Source organism: Sarcophilus harrisii, chromosome 4, assembly GCF_902635505.1.
Source record: "Sarcophilus harrisii chromosome 4, mSarHar1.11, whole genome shotgun sequence".
Lineage (NCBI taxonomy): Eukaryota > Metazoa > Chordata > Mammalia > Dasyuromorphia > Dasyuridae > Sarcophilus > Sarcophilus harrisii.
Window position 1 is genome coordinate 328,804,549 of NC_045429.1, and position 27,499 is coordinate 328,832,047.

The 27,499-nt window shown below is 50.0% G+C and overlaps 2 protein-coding genes across 3 annotated transcripts; one reads left to right on the forward strand and one right to left on the reverse strand.

Moving 5' to 3' along the window:
• The first annotated feature begins 7,744 nt into the window (after nt 1–7,744).
• On the forward strand, nt 7,745–19,106 carry FAM171A2 (family with sequence similarity 171 member A2). Its single transcript, XM_031966014.1, is given in 9 exon segments — nt 7,745–7,982; nt 12,096–12,323; nt 12,721–12,813; nt 14,156–14,314; nt 14,435–14,611; nt 14,736–14,855; nt 16,254–16,386; nt 16,892–17,974; nt 17,976–19,106. Coding segments are annotated over 9 exon segments (2,472 nt in total). The 5' UTR covers nt 7,745–7,876; the 3' UTR covers nt 18,349–19,106.
• Nucleotides 19,107–19,272: 166 nt separating this feature from the next.
• GRN (granulin precursor) lies at nt 19,273–26,617 on the reverse strand. Of its 2 annotated transcripts, none has more exons than XM_012548425.3 (13): nt 26,518–26,617; nt 23,362–23,506; nt 22,952–23,086; nt 22,754–22,838; nt 22,137–22,246; nt 21,912–22,056; nt 21,691–21,800; nt 21,324–21,450; nt 21,086–21,183; nt 20,737–20,961; nt 20,317–20,541; nt 19,899–20,129; nt 19,273–19,801 (listed from the first exon to the last, which is right to left on the reverse strand). In XM_012548425.3, exons 2-13 carry the CDS (start codon nt 23,500–23,502, stop codon nt 19,682–19,684), a joined length of 1,752 nt encoding a protein of 583 aa, XP_012403879.1. In that variant the 5' UTR covers nt 23,503–23,506; nt 26,518–26,617; the 3' UTR covers nt 19,273–19,681. The 2 variants fall into 2 exon arrangements, with proteins under 2 accessions (XP_012403879.1, XP_003768448.1); XM_003768400.4 differs by having other exon boundaries at nt 26,466–26,606.
• Nucleotides 26,618–27,499: the final 882 nt, after the last annotated feature.

Consider the following 27,499-nt stretch of genomic DNA (forward strand, 5'->3'; position numbering starts at 1 on the left):
GCCAAGAAAATGCATAAACTACAAAACTCTATGTCCAAAGGCAACAAAAGTAGGAGTTTCCCTAAGAAAATCACAGGGTGGTCGCAAACTCCAAGATGGTTAGAAATAACACCTAGGGACCAGGAGCAGCAGCAACCGGAGTAGGAGAGTTAGAACTCAGACCAGGCCAAGATCCCTGTCTTGAGATGCCATTAGAGGTCCCTAAAGATTCACTGTTCTAGACCTCAGAAATCCAAGAGGATCTCAGCCTGAGAAATGGGGCTTAAATTAATAGGCACCAAATCGACCTTCAGAGAGAACAAGTCCAGAGCCTGTCCCAATTCATAAACTAAAGCCAAAGAGAACAAATTACCAACTAGTACAAGCAATGATTGCAGCTCTAGAAATGCCCCAGAATTCACTGTAGAAAGAGAATCTAACTCCATAAACATCTACAAGTAGAGACTCAAAGGAAAAAAATGGATTTTCTACAGGGACTATGTTAGTGCCTAGAAGTAGTGAAGCAAGAAGTTAAAAAATGGAATACAAATTATGCAGGAAAGAATTGAAGAGCTAGTAAGTGTCTCAGAATAGAGATTGGTTAACCTTACCCATTCCCTGAAAATTAGAATAGACAAACAGAAACCTTGAGACAGCAAGATATATTAGAACAAAACCATAGGGGCAGCTAAGCAGCATAATAAATAGAGTGCCAGCCCTGGACTCAGGAGGGCTTGAGTTCAAATGCAACTTCAGACATGACACTAACTGTGTGATCCTGGGCAAGTCATTTCATCCGATTGTCTTGCCAAAAACACTGAAAAATAGGAGTTGATATCAGATATATGATATCAAAAATAAATGATATGTAAAATGTCAAGGAGAGATCATTTAAGAATCACTGGAATTCAGGCAGCTAGGTGGCGCAATGGATACAGCATCAGCCCTGAAGTCAAGAGGAACCTGAGTTCAAATCTGCTCTCGGACACTTAACACTTCCTAGCTGTGTGACTTTGGGCAAGTCACTTAACCCCCATTGCCTCAGCAAAAAACAAACAAAAACAAAGCAAAACAAACAAACACAAAAACCCTACTTAAAAAAAAAAAAAGAATCACTGGAATTCTTGTAAATCATAGTTTAAAAAAAAAAAAAAAAAAAAAAAAAGCCTGGACACTGCTCATATCTAATAGAATTAGAAGGCAAATTGAACATAAAAAGGATCTACAATCCCTTTCCTGAAAGGAACCCTAAAAGAAAAAGTCCCAGGAAATTAGCTAAAATTCAGCTAAAATTTTACATCCAAGAAAATACATTACAAGCATCCAAAGAACTGAGGTCAGGTTATATGTGACCTGGCATTTCCTACTATAAATGAGAGGAGATTTTAGAATACAATATTCTAAAGACAAAAAATATGGAATTAAAACTAAGAATAATTTACCTGCAAAACTAAGTATCATCCTATAGGGAAGGAAATAGATCTTTAATGAAATAAAGGACTTTCAAGCATTTCTGATGAAAAAAACTAGAGGTGTACGTTTTGTGGTAGCAAAGAATTGAAAAATGAGTATATGCCTATCAATTGGGGAATGGCTGAACAAGTTGTGATATATAAAAATGATGGAATATTATTGTTCTATAAAAAATGATGAACAAGCTGATTTTAGAAAGGCCTGGAAAGATTTACATGAACTCATGCTGAGCAAAACAAGCAGAACCAGGAATATATTGTATACAATAACAGCAAGAATGTGAGATGATCAAGTATAAAAGACTTGGTTCTTCTCAATACGTCAGTGATCCAAAACAGTCCCAACAGACTTTGGATAGAAAATGCCATCTGCATCCAGAAAAAGAACGAAGAAGATGGAATGTAAATCAACACATGCTATGTTCACTTCTTTTTTTTTTTTAATCTCTCCCATGATTTTTCCCTTTTGCTCCCAAAACATTTTCTCTTCTAATATGATTTGTAAAGCAATGTGTAGTAAAAAAAAAAAAAAAAAAAAAAAAAAAAAAAAAAAGAAAGAAAGAAAGAAAGAAAGAAAAAGGGGGAAAAAGGCAAGAACTGCAGAAAAACTTTAAAGTACAAACAAGAGAAAAGGAAAACTAGGAAAGCAAATTTACTTGAGCAATTGGAAGGGCTTGTATGGTGATGAAGTGCTAATATCTAATAAAAAGAAAAGAAATAAAACTTTTCAGAACTTTAATGTTTTCAAAGGGCATTGAAGTTGGGGATGGATTGGAACTTGCTATTTTTCAGAATTGAGATGCTTAAGGATAGAATAAATGATGTAGTGTGGGCATTAGATGAATTTCTCAACTTGGGATGGATGAAGTATTGAATACATACATATACAAACACAATTTTGTGTAGAAATACTTTAAACTCTATTATAGACTTAGCTCTTCTTAGCAACACAATAATCCAAGACAATTCCAAAAGACCCACTCATTATAGAAAATTAGGTTCACCATCCAGAGAAAGAATTAAGGAGTCTGAATGGAGATCAAAGCATACTATTTTCACTTTTGTTGTTTTTTGTTTTTTCTTTCTTGTAGTTTTTTCTTTTTGTTCTGATTCTTCTTTCACAATGTGACTAATAATATACAATGTAATTGTACATGTATAACCATTTGAAGTTGCTTGATTTCTTGGGGAGGGAGATGGAAAGGTAGAGAGGAAAAAAAATTTGGAACTCAAAATCTTACCAAAATGAATGTTGAAAACTATCTTTATATTTGTAATTGGAAAAAACCCAAAATACTATTAAGTTAAAAAAAGAAAGAAAGAAAGAAATGCATCAAACTCAACAAGGAAACTAGGGAGGGAAGAGTCCCAAAGAAATTCTAATCCTTTCTTTCTAATCTTTCTAATCCTTAAATGGGGATTAAAAGGAAAAGCAAAAGAAAAGCATTAGAATCTAAGAAGATTCACTGTCCTTTGGAGAATAACTGAACAAATTGTAGTAGAAAGGAAAGGAGAGAAAGAGAGAGGAAAGAAAGAGGAAAGAAAATGTAATATTCTTCTCTAAAATATAATGTTCTCTGGAAGCAGATTTCTTGGGGAGCTTCTGGAGGCAGCCTTTGTTTTAGTTCAAAGTAATCATACTTTGATTACTTTGTTAAAGTTAAAGTCCAGTTCCTTTATTGTCTCCTTCCTTGGGCCCGATAAGCTTTCTTAGAGGCCTATCTCTCTCCTTGGTTCCAAGAGCCCCTGCCGCTAATTCTTTGCCTCTGCCAGCTTCAGCCTCAGCCAGCACAAAGGTGGAAAATGGAATGAATCTGTCTCCACCTCTGAGAGTGGGCTTGTGTCTTAATGGGCTTGTCCTTTAGTGGGCTCTTCCTTATATATACTCTCTTAAAGGTGTGAATCTTATGGAATTCTAATAAGTACTAAGTACATTAGTGAACTAGAGAACTGTTAAGTACCATGCTAAATTAGATAACTGACTTAGCACCTGTAAGAATTCGAACAAGCAAGGATTATCATATGATTTCTGTTGTTTTTGTTATTGAGATGATCTATTATGGCAATAATTTTCCTGATATTGAACCAGCCACTTGGTCATAGTGTATTATCTTGCTGATAAATTATTGTAATCTTTTTGCTCACATTTCATTTAGAATTTTTGCATCAATATTTATTAGGGAGATTAGTCTGTAATTTTCTTTCTCTGTTTTGACTCTTCCCAGTTTAGTGATCACTACCATATTTGAGTCATAAGAGTAATTTGGCAGGACTCCTTTTTTACCTATTTTTCCATATGGTTTACATAGTATCGGAATTAATTGTTCTTTAAATGTTTGGTAGAATTCACTTGTAAATCCATCTGGCCCTGAAGATTTTTTCTCAGGGAGTTCACTAATGGCTTGTTCAATGTCTTTTTTTAAATGTCGACTATTTAAATAATTTGTTTCCTCTTCTGTTAATCTGGACAACTTATGTTTTTGTAAATATTCATCCATTGTTATTAGATTGTCAGATCTGCTAGCAAACAGTTGGACAAAATAGCTTTTACTTATTGCTTTAATTTCTTTTTCATTGGTGATAAATTGACCATTTTCAGTTTTGATGCTGATAAATTTGTCTTTTTTCCTTTTTCTAATCAAATTAATCAAAGACATCTATTTTGTTGGGTTTTTTTCATAAAACTAACTCTTAGTTTTATTAATTAGTTCAATAGATTTTGTTAATATCTCCTTTGAGTTTGGGAATTTCTAATTTGGTATTTAATTGAGAGGTTTAATTTGGTCTTTTTCAAGCTTTTTTAGTTGAATACCCAATTCATTGAGCTCCTCTTTTTCTACTTTATTCATGTAACTTTTTAGAAATATAAAATTTCCCCTAAGAACTGCTTTGGCTGCATCCCATAGGTTTTGATATGTTGTCTCATTGTTTTCATTCTCTTGGATGAAATTGTTGATTGTTTCTGTGATTTGTTGTTTGACCCACTCATTATTTAGAATTGGATCATTTAATTTCCAATTGGTTTTTAATCTATCTTTCTTTAGCCTTTTATTGAATGTAGTTTACATTGTGGTCCAGTTCATTGTTGTTGTTTCTCCTGTGAGGCAATTGGGATTAAATGATTTGCTCAGGGTCACATAGCTAGTAAATGTTAAATATTTGAGGCAGGATTTGAACTGACTGCAGGGCTGGTGCTCTCTTCACCGTGCCACCTAATTGCTCGGGAAAGCAAGGAAGGAAAGATAGAAGGAAAGGAAGGAGGTTGGAGTAAAGGAATGAAAGAAGAAGAAAACATTTGAGCATCTGTCCCATGTTTTATATTGTCTCATTTGCTCCTCACAACAGCCCTGAGAGGTAAATGCTATCATTATCTCTATTTTACAGTCGAGGAAATTAAGGCAGAAAAGAGAAGTTCTTCAACCTGCTCGGGATCACACAGCTGGTTAAGGGTCTGAGCCATGATCTGAAATGAGATCTTTCTAACTCCAGGACTGGGTTTTTCTGACTCCAGACATCCAGGAATCCAGGATGACTCCATCCTTAGGCCAATCATTCAACCACTCAGACCTGAATTTCCTCATCTATAAAATCAGGAAAAGAATACATCAGAGGGTTATATTTAGGAAAACACTTTACAAACTTTAAAGTGACTTATAATGGGAATTCTTTTGTTTTAAATTGTTCTCAACTTAATGAGCACCCTTCTCCTAAAAGAAAGTTTCTATATATAAAATAGGACAGAAAAAAAAGATTCTACAAGAAATCACAAATCTTTATTATATACATGACTTGCTTAAAAAAAAAAAAGTATACAATAAAAGTGGCACCATGGATAAAATATTGGGCCTGGGGTCAGGGAGACCCTATTTCAAATTCAGCCTCAGAAACTTACTAGAAGTGTGACTATTTACCAGACATTTAACCATTTCTGACTCAGTTTCCTTTTCTGTAAAATGAGGTTAGTAATAGCACCTATCTCCCAGAATCAAAAGAGATAATATCTATAAAGTACTTTGCAGATTTTAAAGCACTATATAAATGCTAGCTATTATTATGTACAACTTGAGCTTTAAAATATGTTTATCAAATTCAAGTGTTATTTTCAAAGTTGTCCCATTTCCCTATTTTCTTTCAGACCTTTTTTCTCTTCTTTCCTGCGTGTGTATATATATATATATATATATATATATATATATATATATATATATGTGTGTGTGTGTGTGTGTGTGTGTGTGTGTATACATATATATAAATGCATCAAGGTTTCTTTTGTCTTTTTATTTGTCTTTTTTGAGGGGAAGGAGGAGGAGTTGCTACCCTATTCCCTAGTCTTCCTTTTCCTCTCATCCCATTGAAAAAGAAAAGAAGACAACCCTTATAACAAATGAACATAGTCAAAAAAATGTATTTTCACATTGACTATGTCCAAAAATGTATATTTTATTCTGCGTATTAAATCCATCTCTTGTCAGGAAGTAGTAGTTTGCTTCATCAATGGTCCTCTGAAATTGTGGTTGGTATTTCATTGATCAGAATTCTTAAGTCCTTCAAAATTGTTTTTCACTGCAATGTTGTTATTATTGTTCAATTATATCCAACTCTTTGTAACCTCACTTGGGGTTTTCTTGGCAAAGACATTGAAGTGGTTGGCCATTTCCTTCTCCAGCTCATTTTACAGATGAGGAAACAGGGTTAAGTGGCTAGTTCAGGGTGAGGTAGCTAGTAATTGGCCTGAGTTCCCTCAGAATTTGGACCACCACTGGTCCTCATATTTGAATTCAGATGTTCTGACCCCAGATCTGACATTCTATTCCTCGTGCCCCATTTTATTTATAATATTTATTTGTGAGTGTACACTTCTTATGATGTTGCATAATTTTATGCTGCTCTGTGTATTTCACTCCGTCCAGTTATAAATCTTCACACGGGTTTCTCTGAAATTGTCCCTTTCGTCATTTCTTCTGGTATAATAATATACCATTACATTCTTTTATCCTAATTTGCTCAGGCTTTCTCCAATGGTTGGGTATCTTCTTTGTTTTCCAGTTATTTCCTCTAACAAAAAAGAGTGCTATAAATTTTGTACAAATGGGGTGGTATCTCTGGGTCAGAGGGTATCTACAACTCAGTGACTATGGGGGCACAGACAATTCCAAGTTACTTTCCAGAATGACTAAACCAATCCACGGTTTTGTCAACATTCAGCCATGTTCGCTCATCAGCAGTAGGGTAAACAGATCATGGAAGAGAGACTGTGTGCATGGTCCACTGTATATGGAATCAGAGGACCAGGATTTGAATATTTGCTCACTAACTAAGCAGCCGCTTGATGCTACATCATCAATGGACAGGGTGCTGGATTTGGAATTTTAAAAAATGAGTACAAATCCCAACACATTCACTAGCTGTGTGACCTCTTTACTTCTATTTTCCTTCTCTGTAAAATTGGAATAATAATGATACTCATCTCACAGGGAACATGAACCTTAAAGTCATATATAAATGCTATGTGACTGGACAAATATGATTACTGTGCTAGTTATTGTCACAACTTCCCTGGCTCTTAGGAAAAAAAGAGAAAGTGAGACAGATAAAGTGAGATGGACAGATAGACACAAGGGGAGGAGGTTAGTTGTACTAGATGGTCTGGGGGTAGGTGAAAGAAAGAGCTCTGCCTTCAAATATAAGAAAGTCACAGTCTTAGTCTGTGTTTCAGCATAAGAATGAGGCAATAGGATGAGAGCTAATCGAAGGAAGTTTAAAGTGAGGAAGATTTTGGCATAAAGTGGCTCAGAATCCAATCTAGGGAAGAAAGGAAGGAAGGAAGGAAGGATGGATGGATGGATGGATGGATGGATGGATGAGTGGGTGGGTGGAAGGGCAGACCGGCGGACTGCCCCCCTAAATAGTGAACTGTCTCCCTGCCACAGGAAGTTCCCTCAGAAGTTGGACCACCACTGGTCAGGGACCTTGTAGAGATGAATGTAAGACTGAACTTGACCTCAGGGTTCCCTTGCAACTAGGAGGCTGGAGGCTGTTATCGGGGGCCGGGATATTGTCGGAAGGAGGATGAGTGTGCGAGGTGATGGGACCCGATGGGGTGGGGGCGTGAGGAGGAGAGGGGAAGAGAGAGGAGGGGGCGGCATTGCCGGGCGCGGCCTGCAGGGGGGGCCGGCGGGCGGGTTGAGACAATCGCGGGGAGCCGGCGGAGCGGGGCTGCGCGGGGCGGGGGCTGCGGGCTGTCTGCCGGAGGAGGAGGAGGAGGAGGAGGAAGAGGAGGAGGAGGAGGAGGAGGAGGGAGGGGCGGGCGGTGGCCGGGCCTGTGCCTGTGCCTGTGCCTGTGCTCGGGGGCCGGCAGCGGCAGGGGCAGCGGGCAGCGGGCGGCGGGCGGACGAGATGGGCCGCTAGCTGCCGGGGCTACCAGGATGCCGCCGCGGAGCGGGCGTCTGCTGCTGCTGCTGCTGCCGTTGCTCCTTGGAGACGCTTCCCGAGCCCGGGGCAAGTCCCCTCCGGAGCCCCCCAACCCACAGGGTAAGTACAGAGGCCCCCGGGGCGGCTGCAGGGCAGCGCAGCCTCTCCAGGCCCCCATCCTCCCTGCAGAACCCCCCCCCGTTCTCTCTTCCTCCATTCTCCTGCAGCCCCAAATCCCACCCCAGCCCCCTCCCCTAGGACACCCAGAAAGCTGTTGGAGCTGGGGGGAGGGGGCCAGGGAGATATCCTCGCTCCATTGGAGGGCGTGGATCCTATGCTGGAGGGGCAATGGGGAGCAGGGGCGGGGCCGAGGTGTTGGGAAGGGAGACACAATGGGGGAGGGCAGGGGCTCCCCAAAACCCCCTCCCGCTATAGGTTTCTTCCCCCTTTGGCCCACCCAGGCAAATCTTGCCGGAGCCATTGTCTGCCTGAGATACCCATTTTGCTACTAGATGAGGGGTCCCCCGTTGATCTCCCCTCTGTCCCCTCAGAGGCCTGACACCCACTCCTTTGCTAAGTGTGGAGATCCCTCAGTTGGTCCCCCATCCCTCTCCACCATCCCCCCAAATAACCCCATTGGTAGATGTTGGGTCACCCTTGGTCCCCTCTGGGCCCTGACCCCAGGCCCACTGTTAGATATTGGATACCCACATTGGTTCCCTCCTCCCCCTACCTTCTGGGCCCCGACACCAGCCCACTGTTACACATTGGATAGCCCCATTGGTTCTCCCCCTTCTTTCTGCGCTCTAAGACCACCTCCCACCTCGAGACAGGATTGAATGTAGGGATGTACAATCTCGAAATTAGTGTTGACGAAGAAGGAGCATATTTTTGTTGAAGTTAGGACATTAGAACAGGAGGAAGTCAGGAGCCTGCATTCCTTGTGAACTCTCTGAGACCCATCAGTGAATTCTACATTGGAAATCATAGATCTACCTACAGTGGGAACTGTACTATGGGACAAGAAGGAAAATAGGAGGCGTGAGAGGCTGGTGGCCTGAGTCCTAACTAACCTAGACTGGATCATTCTTCCCTCTTGTGCCTCAGTTTCCCTACATTTTCCTCCCCTCACGGAGGAGACACTTGCTTGGGCTCAGGTTTGTAAGGTGATATAGACGCTAGGTACCTCCTCCCTTTTCCCCTCATCTCCTTCTCCTTACAAGGATGATTGGGGGAAAGAAACAGACTTCCTCCCAAGCTCCCTTGACAGGGCTCCTGCACTGGGCGCCCATTATTTGGTCCCTGCCCATCCCTGGCCGGATGTGTTTAATCCTCCTCCTCACACACATATATACACACACCTCAGCTGCTGCCCCTCTTCTCTCCCTCCCATAAAGGGGGAGTCTGTGCTGATTGGGGTGGAATTCACCTTTTTCCCCCATCAAATAGGTGACTCCCTCAATCCTTCTCCACCTCCTGAACCTCTTGGACTTGGGGTGGGTGTAGGAGAAAGGTTGACTTGCTGTTCTGAGCACAGTATTTCCCCTCCCTCCCCCAAGAGCTCAGCAGGAAAAGCAGAGGGGGAGGGGGTGTCTGGCTGGGAAAGGGTACAGGATTTCCTTCTGGAAAAAGACAGAGCTGAGCCCCTGGGGGTTGGTAAAAATGAAATGTAGTAAGTTAAGTATTGGGGGTGGGGGAAGAACCTGGGATTGCAGGGAAGTTGAGAAAAGTACTTCTCCATGACAAACCAGGGATAACCGGGGTCACAGGGAGACTGAGAGCTTATGACTGTCTCCTTAGGATGGTAGATATCTCAGATATCTTCTAAACTGGAATACTCCTTTCCCACCCTCAAATATTGGGGATTTCTGCTGCTATGACATAGCCTCTTTCTCATCAGTCTCCCAAGGGAAAAGTCTCCTTGGTGTACAGGATTCTTGGCTATTTGTCAGATTCTAGTGTATCAGGATAGGGATAGAGAATGGGCAGTAGCAGAGTCCAGGATGTGGGCCTGCCCCAAAACCCTACTGAGGAGTTCTTAAGCTGTGGAATGAGGATTAAGATATTTGGTTTAGTTATCACTTTAGCTCTTGGTAAATCCTCAGTTTATTTTCTGTGTATGTTTGCCTCTCTTTCTCTATGTCTCTGTCTCCCTTTCTCTCTGACCTTCCTCTCCCTCTCCCATTCCCTCTCCCTTTCCTTCTCTCTCTCTCTCTGTGTGACTCTCTGTCTGTGTGTGTGTTCTCTGTCCCTTTCCTTTTCTCTATCCCTCTCTATCTCTCTGTTTCTCTGTGTGGGCCTCTCTCTCCCTGGCTCTGTCTCTGTGCATATGTGTCTCTCTGTCTGTCTCTGTCTCTTCCCTCACCCCTATCTCTGGTCCATTCCTTTTGAATGCTGCTGCCTTTTTGGGAAACCCTCAGAGGCTGAGGCCCTGGAGCCTGGGACATTCCCTAAAGTGGCTACATTCCAGACCCCCAAGTGTCCCCTTTCTCCCCACCCCAGATCTCCCAGCTGTTGAGTCCAGCTGTTCCCAACAAGACCCAACCCCACTAAAAGCTTCTCTGAATTCCTCCTGAGACTGAGGGGCCCTGCCATCTCTGGGGATCATCACAGTGAGGGACTCAAAGAGGCTTTTACCAGGAAGAGCTAGGTGAGAATTCCAGGGTAGGGAGGAGACTGACCCCTGTAGACCTCTACAGAGCAGGAATAGGAAAATCAGGGTTGGAAGCTTTGAGAAAGACTAGCTCCTGGGCATGTGTGGCTGGGCTAGGATGCCAGGGGCAGGCCTAGCCACACATGCCCAGGAGCTAGATGTCAAATCTAGGAAGCACTTGTCAGTCACTCTGGGTGCTTCTGACAACCAAGTGAGCTCTCATACTCCACCTTCAGAACCTGCCCCTACTGATCCTAGCTATGGAATAGGATTGTCGAACTTTTTCAATATCACGGCCCCATTGGCAATCTGAAGAAGTCTATGGACTCCTTCCCAGCATAATGTTTTTAAATGCATAAAATAAAAATATGTAGGTTTGCAAAGAAAACCAATTGTATTAAAATACAGTTATCAAAATAATGACAACTCAGATTCAAAAACATCATCTTAAGAACCCTTCAGAAACCCTCTAATCTAATATCATCTCTTTATAGATCAGGATTTCCCCTAAAACAGACTAGCTTGGATTATCCAGGCCCCTGATCCTGCACCTCAGTTTTTCATGTGTTGCCTAGTCCTACTCCCATTTTGCCAGCCCATCACCGATCTTTAAAAATGCTTGCTCTTTGTAGGACATTTTCAGCTCTTGGCCAGATAGGAGCAGAGGATAAATGTTTAAGGTTAGCAGACTGAACTTTGAGGAACTTTGAACTCCCAAGGTGTGTGTGTGTGTGTGTGTGTGTGTGTGTGTAGGGAATGTCTGGCTAGAGCAGGCAGGACACTTGGGATCCCTCCCCCTATGTTCTGGTAACAATCTCCCCACCCCCCCTCTTTCCCTTCCCCTGGGGCCCCAGCTCCTACACAGAGCCCTCCCAGGAGGAATGAGGGCATTGTCATAGCAACAACAGCTTGGCTGGGGGTGGGTGATGCTGGCCAGCTCCCAGGGAAGGGCAAACTGTGGGTTAGGAAGTGCCAGGAGACACATCTAGAAATTGAAGGGTTCCCATGAGTGCAAAAGAAGGAAACCCCAGTGCTGGAGTCTGTTGGGGACCACAAACCAAAGGATTCTCTGGAGGCATGAATTGCAGGATCTGTGACTTGGGGACTGGATGAGTAATTTATGTTTCCAAGCACAAATTCCATCTTAAGTTATCTAATCTCTGAAATCCCTCCTTTCAATTTTTCCTCCACCTGGATCCCTCAGCCCTTTATACCACTCTGCCTGGCTTCTCACTCTCTCATCGGAGGTTCCTCAGTTCTCGCCTTAAACCTGTCTCTCAACCTTTTCCCTGCACTTGATTGCTCTGTATTCAAACCATTTCTCCTTTTGCCAAATCTTCTCTCTCCAAATAGTGTTCTGTAGCTCTTGGACTGCCATCCCGCTAATATAAGTCCCCCTTTCCCACCTTTTCATACATTTTATCTCTCCTGCCATGCCTCCCTAAATTCCTGACTGTCCTCTACCTCTCTCATTACAGTCCCACATCATATTTATCTCTCAGCCTGGACAGCTCCCCAGTTCTTGATTTCCCAGCCTCCGGACCTCCTAGACCTTGATTGACTCTTATCTCTCCCCACAGAGGTACTCATCAAGGTCCAGGTGTATGTCAGTGGGGAACTAGCCCCTCTAGCACGGGCCTCTGTTGATGTCTTTGGGAATCGGACCCTGCTGGCCACAGGAACCACAGATGCAGAGGGGGTGGCCACGCTACCTCTCAACTACCGCCTGGGCACCTGGGTCCTGGTCACTGCTGCCCGGCCTGGCTTCCTCACCAACTCAGTGCCCTGGCGAGTCGACAAGCTGCCCTGTGAGTGTGGGTGTGCTGGGTGGAGCTGGAAGAGAGCATTATTTCCCCTCCTCTCTGACCAGCTGACCCTCAGCCCCTTCCCAAAATAGACTTGAGGGGCCCCTGCTGTTGGAGCAGCTGCAACCCAAGCTGGGCCTGGTGGGGCCCAGATAACTTACAAAGCTGTGGGAGTGCAGGGGGAGGGGTCCTTTTCCCTTCCCCCAGTTGGGAAATACCTCGATCTAGAGGAAGTGGGGAAGGATGGGGGGGGGGGATGCAAATATGCATCTTAAGCTCCTAAACTGATCAGAAGAAGGAAACCTTAAGAAAGGAGTTCCTTGTGGTGGGTGGGAAATCAGGGGGATGTAGCCTTGGAGAAGCACCCCACTGGAACAGATGACGCCTCCCTTTCTTACAGTGTATGCCTCCGTCAGCCTCTACCTGCTTCCTGAACGTCCTGCCACCCTCATCCTCTATGAGGACCTTGTGCACATTCTGCTGGGCTCCCCAGGTAACATGGCCTCCTCTATTCTTGCTCCCAGAATCCTGACTGACCTTTTCCCCTGGAGCACATGACACAAGTCTCCTCAGCTCCAAGGAAGCTCTCCTTCCTTATTATCGTTTTCAATGGTACCCCCATCCCCAAATCACAGTCTCCTCCACAAACCTTCAATCAACCATCAAGCACTGAACTATACATCCTCTATGGGACTCTCCCTTTCACTCCTCAAGCTCTCATCTCTCTCTTTTTAAAATTATTATTATTTATGTGTGTGTGAGAGAGAGGCAGTTAAGGTTAACGACTTGTCCAGGATCACACGGCTAATAAGTATTAAATATCCGAGGCTGGATTTGAATTCAGGTCCTTTTGACTTCAGGGCCGGTCCACTTTGCCATCTAGCTGCCCCCCGCCCCCTTCTCTTTTTGCTTAAACTATGGTGCTAACCTCCTAAATGGTCTTCTGGCCTCTACTTTATCCCTACTCCAATGCATCCTTCATATACTACTACCTTAGCAGTCTTGCTAATGTACCACTCCTCTACTCAATCATCTTCCGTAGCTCCCCATGAAGTACAGAACTTACAAAGCCTGACTTTAATCTGACCCCATCTCACATACTGTTAGGTAGTCAACATTCCAGATAAACAAACATATTCTCTACACTACTTTATTCTTAACCTGTCCTTTCCTGTCTCCCTGCTCTTGGTAATACAATACTCTTTACCTAGAATGGACTCTTACTGCCTCCTCCAACTCCATCCCTCAAATTCCAGGTCCTCCTGACTCCAAGTCGAGTCAACCAGCATTTATTATCACTTTCTGGGGGACAGATGGGGACGGCTGGATGGCTCAGTGCGCTGAGCCTGTAGTCAAGAAGACCTGAGTTCAAATGTGGCGTCAGATACTTACTGGCTGTGTGACCCTGAACAAGTCACTTCCCCGCTGGAGAAGGAAATGGCAAACCACTCCAGTATCTTTGCCCAGAAACCCCATGGAAAGTGAGGTGGACATGGCTAAACATCCTGTGACAGGACTTGTGTAACGTGCTGGGGATACAGAGAGATACAGGCTCAAACGGATTCAGCCTTGAGGAGACTGAGGCTGGTTAGAGGCTGAGTGACTTGGGCAATTCCTGCTGCTCATCAGCAGCACTGGAGCTTGGCTCTTCCAGACTCGCTGCTTCCTGGGGCTGTCACAGATAAGATTAGAGCTCACATAGGCCAGGTACAGACACAGGTGTATGCCCACATGTATAGACACACACACTCATACATGCTGATAGGGAGACAGTGTGTAGTCTGCAAACACCGGTTCCTCGCTCGTCCCTCTGTGTCCCTGTCTGCCCATCCCAGGTGCCCGCTCGCAGCCGTGGGTTCAGTTCCAGCGCCGGGCAGCTCGCCTGCCCCGAAGCTCCACCTACAGCCAACTCTGGGCTTCACTTACCCCTGCCAACACAGAACAGGAAATGAGAGCCTTCCCTGCCTTCCTGGGCACTGAAGGCAACAGTTCAGGTAAGGCAGCTTTGGGAGAGTTGAAGATGACCTCAGTGAGGGTTCTGTGAGAGAAGGGGGGTATCTATTTGATGTGGCTGCATTTCCCACCTCCATCCCTATATCCTCATCCTCCCGCAGTCAACAGTTCCTGGCTGGAGCTGACGCCCCTGGCTGCAGTGAGCGTGCACCTGCTGACTGGCAATGGCACCGAGGTGCCTCTGTCAGGGCCCGTCCACTTCTCACTGCCCCTCCCCCCGGGACCTCGAGCCCTTGCCACCAGTAGTGTCCCCGCCTGGAGATTTGACCCCAAGAGCGGTAAGTTCTGGGCTGCAGGGCCGTTGCCAGATGGGTGAGGAGAGGAAAGGAGCAAGAAAGGGGAGCATTGCCAGGGAGGGAGGTCAGACTCCCCTGATTTCCTTGACTGTTTTTCTGCCCTCAGGACTTTGGGTACGGAATGGGACAGGAATGATCAGAAAGGAAGGACGACAGCTCTACTGGACCTTTGTCTCCCCTCAGCTGGGTTACTGGGCCGCTGCCCTGGCCTCCCCTGCTTATTCTGGTGAGGAGCCAGTGGGGAGAGGGGGGAGAAGGCCAGCCCTAGCCCTGGACAGGGGCTGGCAGGGCTCCCTAGAGGAGAGGCTGGGGGCTCTGCTGAAAGGGACATGAAGGATCATCGGTTCACAGGCTCAGAGCTGAAAGGGTCCGCTGGCCCAGCCTCTCGCTCTACACCTGAAGAAACCGAGGCACCTCTCCTCCTTGCCTCCCCCTCTTATCTCTGCCCCTTCATCATGACTCAGCCTCTTTTCTCAACTCTTGAGTTTTTTCAACTCTGAAACAAAAAACTTCAGGGACTTGGCCAGGATCACACATTTCTGAAGTAGCAGTGGTGGACTGCAAAGTCATTATCCTTCCACTCCTGGACTGAAGAGGAGAAATCTCTCTTCACAGAGCACTGTGTGAGGCCTTTGGAGGCAACAAATTAGATTTTTTTTTTTTTTTTTTTTTTTTTTTTGCTGGGGGAGGCAATGGCAGTTAAATGATACAGTTGGTAAATGTCTAAGGCCACATGTGAACACAGGTTCTCCGGAGTCCAGAGCCAGTGCTCTAACCACCGCACCACCTCGCTGCCCTGATAGCTAGCTTACACAGAACATAGTCTCTTCTGTCCTGGACCTTGCAGTCCACTGCTGATAAGACACATGCAGATAGAATTATGAGAGATGGATGTATCAGAGAGGTTGGTCCGAGGGGCAAGAGCTTATTATATTTGGGGTTGGGAGGTAAGGGAGGGACCAGAGAAAGACGTCTACATGGCAATGTAGCCTCTGAAGGTTTTTAAAAATGAATAGAAATGCAAAGAAATAATGAAGGATCTTGGAAGGCATCTTAGTCTTAGGGAAGAGTGTAAGTAAAAGAGGTGATATATATATACACACATATATGTATGTGTGTATGTGTACATACACATATATAAGTATGTATGTATAGGGCATCCCAGGGCAGTTTACTGTTGTTCAGTCATTTTTCAGTCATGTCAGACTCTTTGTGACCCCATTTGGGTTTTTTTTGGCAAAGCCACTGAAGTGGTTGCCATTTCCTTCTCCAGGCCATTAAAGACAAGGAAATTTGCTTAAGGTCATATAGTAAGGCCAGACAAACTCAGGAAGATGTCCAGCATTTTATACACGGTGTCCCCTAGCTAGAGTGTAAAGCATAGGAAAGGCAGTAATAGTTGATGAGAAGGCTGGAGAGTTAGGGTGGTACTCATTTGTGAAAGGCCTCGAATGCCGGACAGAGGACGACTGAAGGATTTTGACCGCCTGAGTAGGTGTATAAGGAAGGCTGTGGGGCCTGTCCTGTGTCTCAGACATGAGCAGCTAGAGAAAGCTGGGGAAGGGGATGAGAGGTTGGGTCCCCCCTCGTCCCTCCTTCCTTATCTGGCTCTGCCTCTTCCCAGGCACAGGATTGGTGACTGTGACATCGGGCATCAAAGACATCAGCACCTACCACACCATCTTCCTGCTCACCATCCTGGGGGCCCTAGCTCTGCTTGTGCTCAGTCTGCTCTGCCTCCTCATCTACTACTGCAGGTTGGAGGGCAGTTCCCAGACCCGGCACCCCAACCCCTCTTCCTTCCTCTGTGCCCTTCAGCCACTTCTCTCACAAGCCCCTGGTAGCCCTGGGACACCTCCTCCCTCACAATCCTTCAGATACCTTGGGTGGGAGCCAAGGAGGAGGGGTGGGACCACCCACCCCTCATCACTACCCCTCCCAGATGCCCCAGCCTTCTTCCCCTCCCTGGATATCCTCCTTTGCACATTCCCTGGTCCCTCAGCTCCATTCCCTAGCACATGCTCCCCCTCCCCCCTTTCCTGCCCGTTGTTGTTTAGTTCTCGGTGACCCCGTGCTCCATACTGTGGGTGGGATTTTCTTGGCGACTTGCCATTTCCTTGTCCACTTCCCGCTCTGACCAGGAAGCTTTCCTAGCCCTCAGGCCAGATCCCAGCCCCTCCTGCTCACGCCTCAGGGGAAAGGCCATTTCTAGGGGGTTCTTCCCTTTCCCCAGTGCCCATGCCGTGTCCCCTTCCTCCACAGAAGGCGCTGCCTGAAGCCGCGGCAGCAGCTGCACAAGCTGCCTCTCTCTGGGCCCCTGGAAAGCAACAAGAAGGACCAGGCCACCTCCATGTCCCAGCTCCATCTGATCTGTGGGGGTTCCCTGGAGCCCCCCTCCTCAGGGGACCCAGAAGCGCCGCCCCCCGGGGCCCTGCACTCAGCCTTCTCCAGCTCCCGCGACCTGGCCGGCTCTCGAGATGACTTCTTCCGTGCCAAGCCCCGTCCAGCTGGCCGAGCCTCGGCAGAACCCCCTTGTGCGCGGGGACCCGAGGGCTCAGGCCTGAAAGGAGCCCGCTCCGTGGAGGGTCCCGGGGGGCTAGAGCCAAGCCTGGACGAGTACCGCCGAGGAGCCCCGGGAGGGGCCCCCTACATCCATGACCCTCCATCCCCCCCTCCGCTGCCCTCACCCTTTGACCACTTCTTAGGGCACAAGGCCCCGGCGGAAGGCAAGGCCCCCGACTTCCTGCTCTCCCAGTCTGTGGACCAGCTGTCGCGCCCCCCGTCCCTCAGCCAAGCTGGCCAGCTGATCTTCTGCGGGTCCATCGACCACCTGAAGGACAGCGTCTACCGCAACGTCATGCCCACCCTGGTCATCCCCGCCCACTACGTAAGGCTGGGGGAGTCGGGGGCGGCCTCGGGAGATGAGTCGGCCCCGGCCGAAGGGGCCGCCCAAGGCCCGGCCCGTCCCTTCCCGCAGCCCGACCCCCAGCGCCAGCTCCTGCAGGGCCACCCGGGCGCAGGCGGTGAGGGGGCAGAGAGCTGGGCGGGCGCCCGGTCCGCGCCGGTCAGCGGCTCCGTCACCATCCCCGTGCTCTTCAACGAGTCCACCATGGCCCAACTTAACGGAGAGCTGCAGGCCCTCACGGAGAAGAAGCTGCTGGAGCTGGGGGTGAAGCCCCACCCCCGGGCCTGGTTCGTGTCTTTGGACGGGCGCTCCAACTCGCAAGTGCGCCATTCCTACATCGACCTGCAGGCAGGCGGCGGCGGCGGCGGGCGCAGCACCGACGCCAGCCTGGACTCGGGCGTCGACGTGCACGAGGCCCGGCCCCTGCCCCGGCGCCGGCCGCAGGGCCCCCGGGGGGAAGACCGGGGCCGCGGCCCCCGCGCCGCCGCCGGCCCCGCCCCGCCTGGCCCTGAGCGAGGACACGGAGCCCAGCAGCAGCGAGAGCCGCACGGGCCTCTGCTCGCCCGAGGACAACTCCCTGACGCCGCTGCTGGACGAGGCGGTAGCCCCCGAGGGCCGGGCGGCCACGGTGCCCAGGGGCCGGGGCCGCAGCCGGGGAGACAGCTCCCGCAGCAGCGCCAGCGAGCTGCGGCGGGACTCGCTCACCAGCCCCGAGGACGAGCTGGGCGCCGAGGCGGGCGACGAGGCGGGGGACAAGAAGAGCCCCTGGCAGAGGAGGGAGGAGAGGCCGCTGATGGTGTTCAATGTTAAGTAGCCGCTCCCCTGGGGCGCCCCAGGCTCGGGCCCTCTAACCCAGCCGCGCCGGGGACAGGTGGTGGCCGGCGCCCAGCGGGCGGGGCCAGCCTCGGAGAGGCGCCTGGCGAAGCACTCCGCCTGTGCGGGGGCGTCTGGGTGGGAGGGGGCCGGGGGCTGCCCCTCTCCCCTCCCCGGGGACCGGGCAGTGGCCAGGAGGAAGCCGCAGGGGTACGGGCAGGGCGGCTGGGAGGGAAACGGAGGCCGGGGGAAGGGGGGCAAGCGTGAGGGGAGAGCTTTGTCCCTTCCCAGCATATCACGCTCCTCCGGGGGTCCCCCCCCCCAAGTGCCTTTTCTCCCTGGCAGCCCCTCAGGAGGAGGGGCTGGGACTTTTAAGGTACCAGGCCCCAAATCCTGAAAAACCACCGAGCCCTCTTGGAGGCAGGGGGAGGAAGAGACTCCCATCGCTTGTACAATACCCTGTATATAGAAAGCTCTATTGTGGGGAAGATGGGGTAGGGAGACTGGTCCAAGCTGGGGGAGGGGAGGGGGAGCTCTAGCGAGAACGGGACCCCTGGGCAGGAGTGGGGGAAAGGGGAGGGAGGGAGGGGGTGGCATGCGTGCTGCTCATTCACCAGCCTGCAAAGTTAGCACCACATCATCTAGAACCTGGTCTAGGCCACTGCCAGGAGTGCCCCGGGCAGGCTGCATTGGGAGAGACGGTGGGAACCAAGAGGCTGGCTTGAGAGACAATACATAAATATGATTGACTCTGACTGACGATGCTGCATTTTTCTTTCTTGGAGAGGAAAGGAGGAGGGAGGGACTGAAGGAGATGGGCTTATCCAAACAGCATAAGTCCAGAAGGCCCCTTGGAAGGGGAGAGGTCAGTGCCGGCTGAGGCGGTGCCCCTTGCCCAGGCCCAGCCCAGCAATAGACAAGCATCTTAACAAACTGTATAAATTTTATTGCGGTGTCATCCCCTCTCAAACATCCCCCTTGGGTACAGGAGGAAAGAGCAGTCAGACAAATGGAACCTCAAAGTCCAGAGGAACCTCCCCCCAACTCAGATGACTAGCGCCATAGAAAATCATAGCGCAAAGGCTTGCCTCTGGCTCTGTGCTGCCCCCCAATACCCTTGGGGGCTGAGGTGGAGAGCTGAGGGGAAAAGCCCGGACTGGCCTTGCGGCCAGGAAGTTGAATGACCATGATGAGGAACGAGGAGAGGAAGGGGCTGAGAAGACCCAGTGTGGGGGAAGCCACAGCTGAGGAGGCTTGAGTGATGAACTCCCCCAGGCAGCATCCTTACAGCTGGGGCTGAGTGCCTAGAGGAGAACGGCGAGCATCTATCCCGTTCATAGCAGCTTCCAGAGGTTATCCCACCGAAGCTTCTTCTTTCGAAAACACTTGGTGCCCTTGGCCCCACAGTGGAAGCCACTGGGACAGCAGTGCAGGCCATCAGGACAGCACACCCCCTGCAGGGAGAAAGACAGCACATGAGGCCCACGAGGCTCTTCATCAGGGAGCAGGCAGGGATGGGGGGGGGGGGGGGGGGGGAGAGAACAGACAGACCTTTTCCAGTGGGCAGCAGGCCCAGCGCCCTGCCTTGTTTGGGCAGCAGGTCTGGTGGGCATGGCAGTAGCTCCTGCCCTCACACTGCACATCCCCGCCGTCCATCCCCACTGTCAGGGCCTGGGAGGAGATAGGGGGCTTTTCCCAGCCTTGTTTTTCACAGGACCTGGCCTTCACATTGCAGGTATAGCCCAACGGGCAGCAGTGCTCACGATCCTCACAGCACACAGCCTGGAAGAAATCAGCATGAGATTCTTGGGCTCTGGCTTCCCCTCCTCCTCACTTCCACAGAGAATGGTCCCCAGAAGCTACCTTTAACCCAAGGAAAGGAACTCCCACTGCCCCTTTGCCCTGGCAGACCCCAGGACAGGAGGAAGAGAGCCCCACCTAGGGAGGGGGGCTGGGGGCTGAGACTCACGTGGGGAAGCTGGCAGCAGGCCCAGCCCCCTCGAAGGCTGGGACAGCAGGTCTGTCCATCCGGGCACCTGGTGTGCTGGTCACAATCCACAGAGCCAGAGGCCACAAGTTGGGAGGCCGGCTTCTTGGGCAGCCAGGGCACTATATGGTGCTCCTTCTTACAGCCCTCTGGGTGACAGACGTAGCCTTCGGGGCAGCAGTGCTTGTGGTCAGGGCAGCACACGGCCTAGTTTGGGGGAGGAGGAAGGGCAAGGACTCAGGACAATGCTGTCTAGGAGGGGAGAAGCTCATGGCCAATCCCTGAATTTTCTCAGTGTTGCCATCTTGCTCTTTTCTGGAATTGCCCTCACTCCTGAGAGAGCTGGAAGAGAGTGGAGGGAATGCAGAATCCCCTCCCAGAACACAGTGGGCCCCACTGTACCTTTGGGGCAGGGCAGCAGCCCCACTCCCCCGACTCCAGGAGGCAGCAGGTGGTCCTGGGGGGGCAGCTGGTGGTGTTGTCACAGGGGACATTGTCCCTAGCAGCAAGGGAAGTGCTGCTCTTCAGCAATGGCGTGCTGAGGGCCCCCTGTTTACACTGGCCCGCCTCTGTGTCACAGGTGTAGCCATGGGGGCAGCAGTGGATGTGGTCATCGCAGCACACGGCCTGGGGGGTGAAGGAGCGGTCTTTGATCTTAAGGTCACCCCCAGAGCTGCAAGGGGAGCAGGAGGCCAGGCCAGTTAGAGGTTCCTCCCCCCCCTTTCCCATTCCCTCTACTTTTCCCAGGTACCTCAGGAAACGGGCAACACCCCCAGCTTCCGGACTGCAGGCGGCAGCAGGTGTTGCCATCTGGGCAGCTCATCTGTCCATCACACTTCACCTCCTGCACTGGGGGAGAGGGCCGGGTGACAGTTAGGCACGGGTGGGGGAGGGGCACAGAGCGCTGTCTCTCCGGACAAGGGGGCCCTGGGCGCAGCGAGTCTGGTCCCACCGCCCCCCCTCCTCCCCACCCCCTCCTCCTCAGGTACCTGTTTCTGCAGGCAGCTTGGTAAGGAGGGCAGTGGCACCTCCTGTTTTGAAGAGGCATTTACCCTCCTGCAGGTCGCATATGGTGGCCTGGGGGCAGCAGTGCAGTTGGTCTTGGCAACAGACCGCCTGGGAGAAGGGGAAGGCTGGGTATGAGCGCCTCGGGCAGGCTGGGAGGCTGGGGGGGCAGGCTGGGAGGCTGGGGTTGTTGCTCATGCTCACCACCAGGGGGCAGAGCATGGCAGAGTCAGGGTCTGCAGGCTCAGAGGCCCCGGTGCTCACAAGTCTGAGTCTGGAGTCAGGTGGCCTGGACGGGCACCAGCCTGGGAGGGAAAGGGGGGTGAAATCCCAGCTTCCTCCCACACTCACATTTGGCAATGGGCAGCAACCATATGATCCGCTGGGCAGCTGGCAGCAGGTGGTGCCCTCAGGGCACTGGGAATGGGCATCTGGGCAAACCACGTTGGTGACTGTCATGGCTGAAAGAAGAGAAAAAGGCTAACGCTGAAAGAGGCCCCCAACGAGGCCTTGGCTGCAGACCAGTTCTTAGGATGAGCCCTTACTCCCCTTCCCTGCCCCCCGTTTCTCACCTTCCCTGTCCTGCTGAGTCTTTTTAGCAAGGGATTTTTGTGCCCATGGGAAGGTGCCACCACTGGCTGTGATGCAGTGGGCATGAGCCAGGTCACAGGAGGTACCCTGGGGGCAGCAGTGAATTTTGTCTTCACAGCAAGAGGCCTGGGGAAGATTTAGATTTAGATCATTTATGTGCCTCATTCAGACCTCGCCCCTTCCCACCCGTCCTCCAGGACAGGTACCTGGGGCATAGGGCAACAGCCCCAGGAGCCATCCAGCATCACGCAGCAGGTGGAGTCATTGGGGCACTCAAATTGGCTGTCCGGACATTTCACTGCCCTGGAGCTGGCACCTATTAAAACAGTAAACCAGGATCTTTCCCTAAACTGATCAATTCTCCCCCTTCCCAAACGTCTTTTCTTCCCACCTAGCCAAAACTGAGTGGAAGGGTTACTAGGAGGATCCCCAGACTTGTTCTAGGGCCACACCCAGGAAAATTGCCTTTGGTGCCAGGTGTGCCCCCCAGTGTCAAACTGCTAATGAGTACACCAAGTTAATGCTAAACCGCCCTCCTAGTGCTCATTCCCAACAGATGGGGACCATGAAGCCCACATGTGGGTTCTCCCTGGGGCCCACTTTCCTAGAAGTTTTCACTGCCCCACTCTCCAACCCATTCAATGAACAGATGTAAAAACTGAGTCCCAGAGGGATCTGCCCATAGTTACACTGGTAACAAGTGGCAAAGCCAGGATTTAAATCCAGCATTTTTTCCTCTCACTACCTCCTCTGGTAAATTCCTTCCTCAGCCATCAACACTCCCCCTTCCTCCCTTTCTACCAGAGGCCCAGCTATTCCATACCTTGCATCTTAAAGCAGGAATGACCATTTGGGCTGCAGTGGAAGCCACGAGGACAGCAGCTATGCCCATTACCACATGCTACCGCCTGGAAGTGGGGGGAGGGACAGAGAAGAACTCATTGTCCAGAGGCAACAAGGAGAGACTATTAAGCATCTCCCTCCAGCCCCTTTCAGCCACCCCTGCACCCTCAGTTTTTACCTCTGGGTAGGGGCAGCAGCTGGAGTTCCCCCAAGGGGTGAGGACGCAGGAGAAGCCAGTGGGACAATGGGCATCGCCCTGGCACATGATGCCATCTTGTGCATTTTTTGCTACAGATACGGATGGCTGTGAATCCTAAGGAGGACAATGAGATGGGAAAAAAAACAGGTATGGGAGGGGGCTCAGTTCCTTACTCTACAGGGATCTCTTTAATTTCCTTCTCATTCTCTCTACATCCAGGGGGCCAAGGTGAGCAGAACTCTTTCACCAATGGGTCTGCTTAGTAATCTGAACTTGTGAGCATTATGGGTACCAATCAGAAGCTGGCAAAATCACTCTGGAGACCTTGGGAGCAGCCAGGGTCAGAAGGGATTAGCAACATCTTCCTGGGTACCAGGATGGGGACTCACCCAAGATGAATCACAGCAATGGTAACCTGTTCTTTCTGGTCGCCTGCAGCAGGCCTTAGGACAAAGCTGCCCATCAGGGCATTGAATTCCAGCCACCAGCCCTGTAACCAGGGTCAGCCAGCTCACCAGCTTCCACATCATCTACCTGTCAGCCAAAATTAAGCCAAAGCTTAATTTAATCATAGGTTCTCTTTTATGCTCTCCAAGCACCCAGAACTCAACCTTACATGAACAGTCACGATTCCTGAAGTCTCAGAGAGGACATGGGACATAATAGGGTTAGTAGGGGATAAAATCCAACTTCTTCAGAGTCTTCTGTGGGGACATGAAGAGGACATCCTGACACCTCTGTCAGAATCACAAATTGAAACTGGAAGTGACCTCAGAGGTCATCTGGTTTAATGCCTTTATTTTATTGATGTAGAAATTAAGGGGCTCAAGGATGTGGCCCAAGGTCTCCTAGGTAGCCAGTGGCAGAGCTGGCCTTCAAACTTATCTCCTGGATCAAGCATCTATAACCTAAACTCTGGGGAAGAGGGAAAAGGGAATATGGTAAGAGGAAGTAGGGAGATGGTTCCAGATGGAAAGGTCCCCCAAAGGGAACCATTCCCTATTGCTAGCCCCATGCCTAGCAGTCTTTCTTGTTTAAACTTGCTTCAAGGCTCTATTTTATTGAGGAAAGGCTCACATGATTGTACCGGAAACAATGTGGTTGGAAAACTTTCAAAAAGGGAAGTACAAAGAGTCTGAGTCAAAGCTCTTCTTTCCCCACCAACCACATTCTCCTCACACCCCTCCCTCCAATCCTGAACAGGCCAAGGGTTAAAGAAGAGTTTACACTCCTAGTCCACATCTAACAAACCTCTCCCAGCTCTCCCACCCCGCCCCACCTTCTCTACTGCCCTCGTGCCCATCTACGACGTCTCTTCTCCAAGGCCTGTGGCGCCCATTCCCCAGCACTGAAATGCTGCCCCAATCTAGACCGATTATCTCTTGTCATCCCCCGCACTCTCCCCCATGAGTCAGCAGAGGGAACTGAGTCTCATGTCAGTGGTACTGGCTCAGACATGTTAGGTCATCCCTTCCTTCAAGTTCAAAGAGACTCATCTCAACAGAGTGGGGAGAGGTGGGAAGAAGGGTTCTGAGGGTGACATTAACTTCCCCAAAGGATAGAGAGAGATGTAGGGGCAGGAAATTCTTTAAGGGTTCCCTTGCCTAGTTCTTGATTAAGAGCCTATTGGGGGGGGGGGGGGGTTGGCTTTATGTTATTCTCACTGCACTGACAAGAAGTTGGGAAGTACTAGGGAACTTATTTCCAAGATCAGGAGCAGCTAGACAGCACAGGGGATAGAGCACCAGGCCTGGAGCCAGGAAAACCCAGAGTTCAAACCCAGCTTCAGAAACTGAGTAGCCATGTGACCTTGGACAAGTTACTTAAACCTGTCTGCCTCAGTTTCCTTATCTGTCAAATGAACTGGAGAAGGAAATGGCAAACCACTCCAGTGTCTTTGTCAAGGAAACCCCAAAGAGGTCAGAAGAGTTGGGCGTGACTGAAAACAATTAAACAAGTTTCTAACACAGAAGTTGGAAAGAGGCCAGATTCTTGCAATCTGAGATATGTTTCTGTTTTAACTTTGTCCCTAATTTCTCTAAGTTTACCTGCCTCACCCCCCTCCATCAATAATTAATGGGGAGATGAGGGAATAGGAAGAAAAAAAAAAAAAATCAGGGCCACTAAGACTAACAGCCAAGCAAAGAAAATGTGTCATCATCGTTTCCTGACATAAGCCACAGATGAGATAGGGGTCTGAGAGGGGAGAACAGCTTCAAGGTAGGTCTCTGAGGTTGCTATCCTTCTTGTCCCTTCACCTCCTCTTAGAGATCAAGTTTCTTTGAAAGCCAGATATCCCCAGGATGATTTGGGGGAGGGACAAGGAGAGATGAAGCCCTCCAAACCCTATTTAGTTCAGTAGCTGGGACACCACAGAAGTAGTGAGCAATCACAGATAAACTCCACAAACTCCCAGATCCATCCTTCTCTGCTCTGGTCATCACAGAAGTCACTTTGATGAGTCATGAAACTCATTTCCTCATCTATAACCCTTCTTCCCAGAAAAATCCGAAGCACTTAATTAACACTTGCCAGGTGTTCCATCGGCTTCTTTCAGCCTCTCTGAAAGTTAAGGTCTACACTGGCAGACAGCTAAGACACTAGGTTCCCAGCCTCTACAAAATTATTTCCCCTAAGGGGAAATGAAAGCTTTTACTGGCATAAACTGCTCCTCTCTCTTCCTCTTGGGACCTGAAGCCCTGCCCCATACAAGCCCAACCCGGGGCTCCTCCTAAAAAAAACACAGATGAAATACAACTGAGTTTGCAAAAAAGGAATCAGGCCGAAGGGAGTTGTGTATATTGTACTGTACAGCACAAAGGGAGGAATCACATTTTAGTAACACTAATTCCCAACCTTGTCCCCCTTCTCCTGTTTTTGTTTTTGTCAACTCCAACTAAACCGACTTGCACACCAGGCAGTAAAATGGCATCGAGGAGAGTGAGCCACAGCCAAGGGAAAGTCAGTAGGGAGTTGCTGAACCCTGACCCAGACTCCCAAAGGGTTTCAGTCCTTATGCAGTTTCTAGGAATGGGGAAAGGATGGAGACCCAGTCCTGCGGCTGTGCCGGGCTACCCAAGGCTTACTTGTAAACCCAGTGCCAGTCTCCTCACCCCTTCTCTAGGGACAGAAGTGGGGGAGGGGAAACAGGTTCTCCACTACCTTCTTCCTGGTTCTGGGGACTCTGCCCTAGTAAGTCATGGCCAAGCGAAGCCCAGGAAAGCGAGTACACGGGGCTGGCATGGGGGAAGGGTGACCCAGAGGATGCCAGGGTGCCTAGTTTAAAAGGAGGTGGGGGACGGGACGCTAACTTCAAAGGGATCTCAGAAGCACGCTCCCCTTCTTCCAGGGGAGGAAGCAGCGCCGCTCACCAGTAGCACCCCACTGGAGGCTGAACCCCTAAAAAGCCCTTCTTCCCAGTTTCCAAGCATGGAGAGCCCATTAACCCCTCCCCCACTCCCCAAGCAAAGTCCCGCAGTCCGGAGTCCCCCACCTGCTCAGGAAACGTCGGAGGTCGGGGGGGACGGCGGGTCAGCCCCGCTTACCTGCGTGCACCCCTCACTGCCCAGGGCCACAAACTGCGGGGCCGCCGCACTCGCACCGGACCCCGGCCGGATTTGGAGACTCAGACTCCGCCCACCCCATTCCCTACTGGCTGAGAGCTCCGGGCCGCCCCGCCGCCATTGGCTGCCCCATCCCCAGCGGGGCGAGAGAAACCGGACTCCCTCCTACCCCCGCCACCACCCCCATCCCACCCCCCAATTACAAGCGGGTCATGTGACGGCTTGGTCACGTGACCTCCGGGCTGCCCGGGGTTCCGCGCGTGGAGGGGAGGGTCGGAGACGCTGATCCGTGGAGGAGGGAGGGCCGCGACGGGTTCAGATAATCCCCTCCTCCCGCCCATTTCTGAACTTGGACATGTCGCGTGACCTCTCTGACCCTCCCTCCCGAGAAGTCCTTTTTACCATCCATTTAGGCTTATCCTTTGTACCTGGAGCCCGAGAAGGAAACCTGTACGAACATCTGTTCCACGCCTGCCCCACCCCCACCCCTTTACATAGCCGGGAAACTGAGGCCCAGAGCAATTAAGCGATTTGCGCGCCTTTATACAGCGCTCCCTCTGGGCCGGGCACTTCCCACTTAGCTCATTCGGTGGTCCTCACGACAAGCCGGGGAGGCGGGGGCTGCTGCTGTGACCCCCGTTTTACAGGTGAGGAAAATAACAGGTTAAGTGACTTTCCAGAGCAACACAGCAGGTCTTTTTCTTCCCAGTCCTGGAGTTCTGTCCTCTGCGGATGTAAGTAGAGGCGGTTTGAGGTAGTCAGCGTCTAGAAGCTGGAGGTGAGGAGGGAATTTCTTTCCTCTCTCCACCCCCGTCTGTCACGGTAGCTTGGAATGAGAGCTGCTAACTACCACTCCAAGAGAAATAGCTTGTCTGACACCTGGAAAGTCAGTTGGGGGCGAAAAGTTAAAACCTGGGAGGTGGCCAGCTTCACAAGGCCCCAAAGGAGCAGAGTTGGGGAGACT

Excerpts from the sequence above, each read along its gene's own strand:
- GRN (XM_012548425.3), bottom strand. The coding sequence starts at position 23,502 with ATGATGTGGAAGCTGGTGAGCTGGCTGACCCTGGTTACAGGGCTGGTG. Across the intron at positions 22,057-22,136 it reads GCTGTTGCCCTATGCCCCAG|GCCTCTTGCTGTGAAGACAA; the intron begins GTACCTGTCCTG and ends AATCTTCCCCAG. Across the intron at positions 20,542-20,736 it reads GCTGCTGCCCTGCCCCAAAG|GCCGTGTGCTGCCCTGACCA; the intron begins GTACAGTGGGGC and ends CCCCCAAACTAG.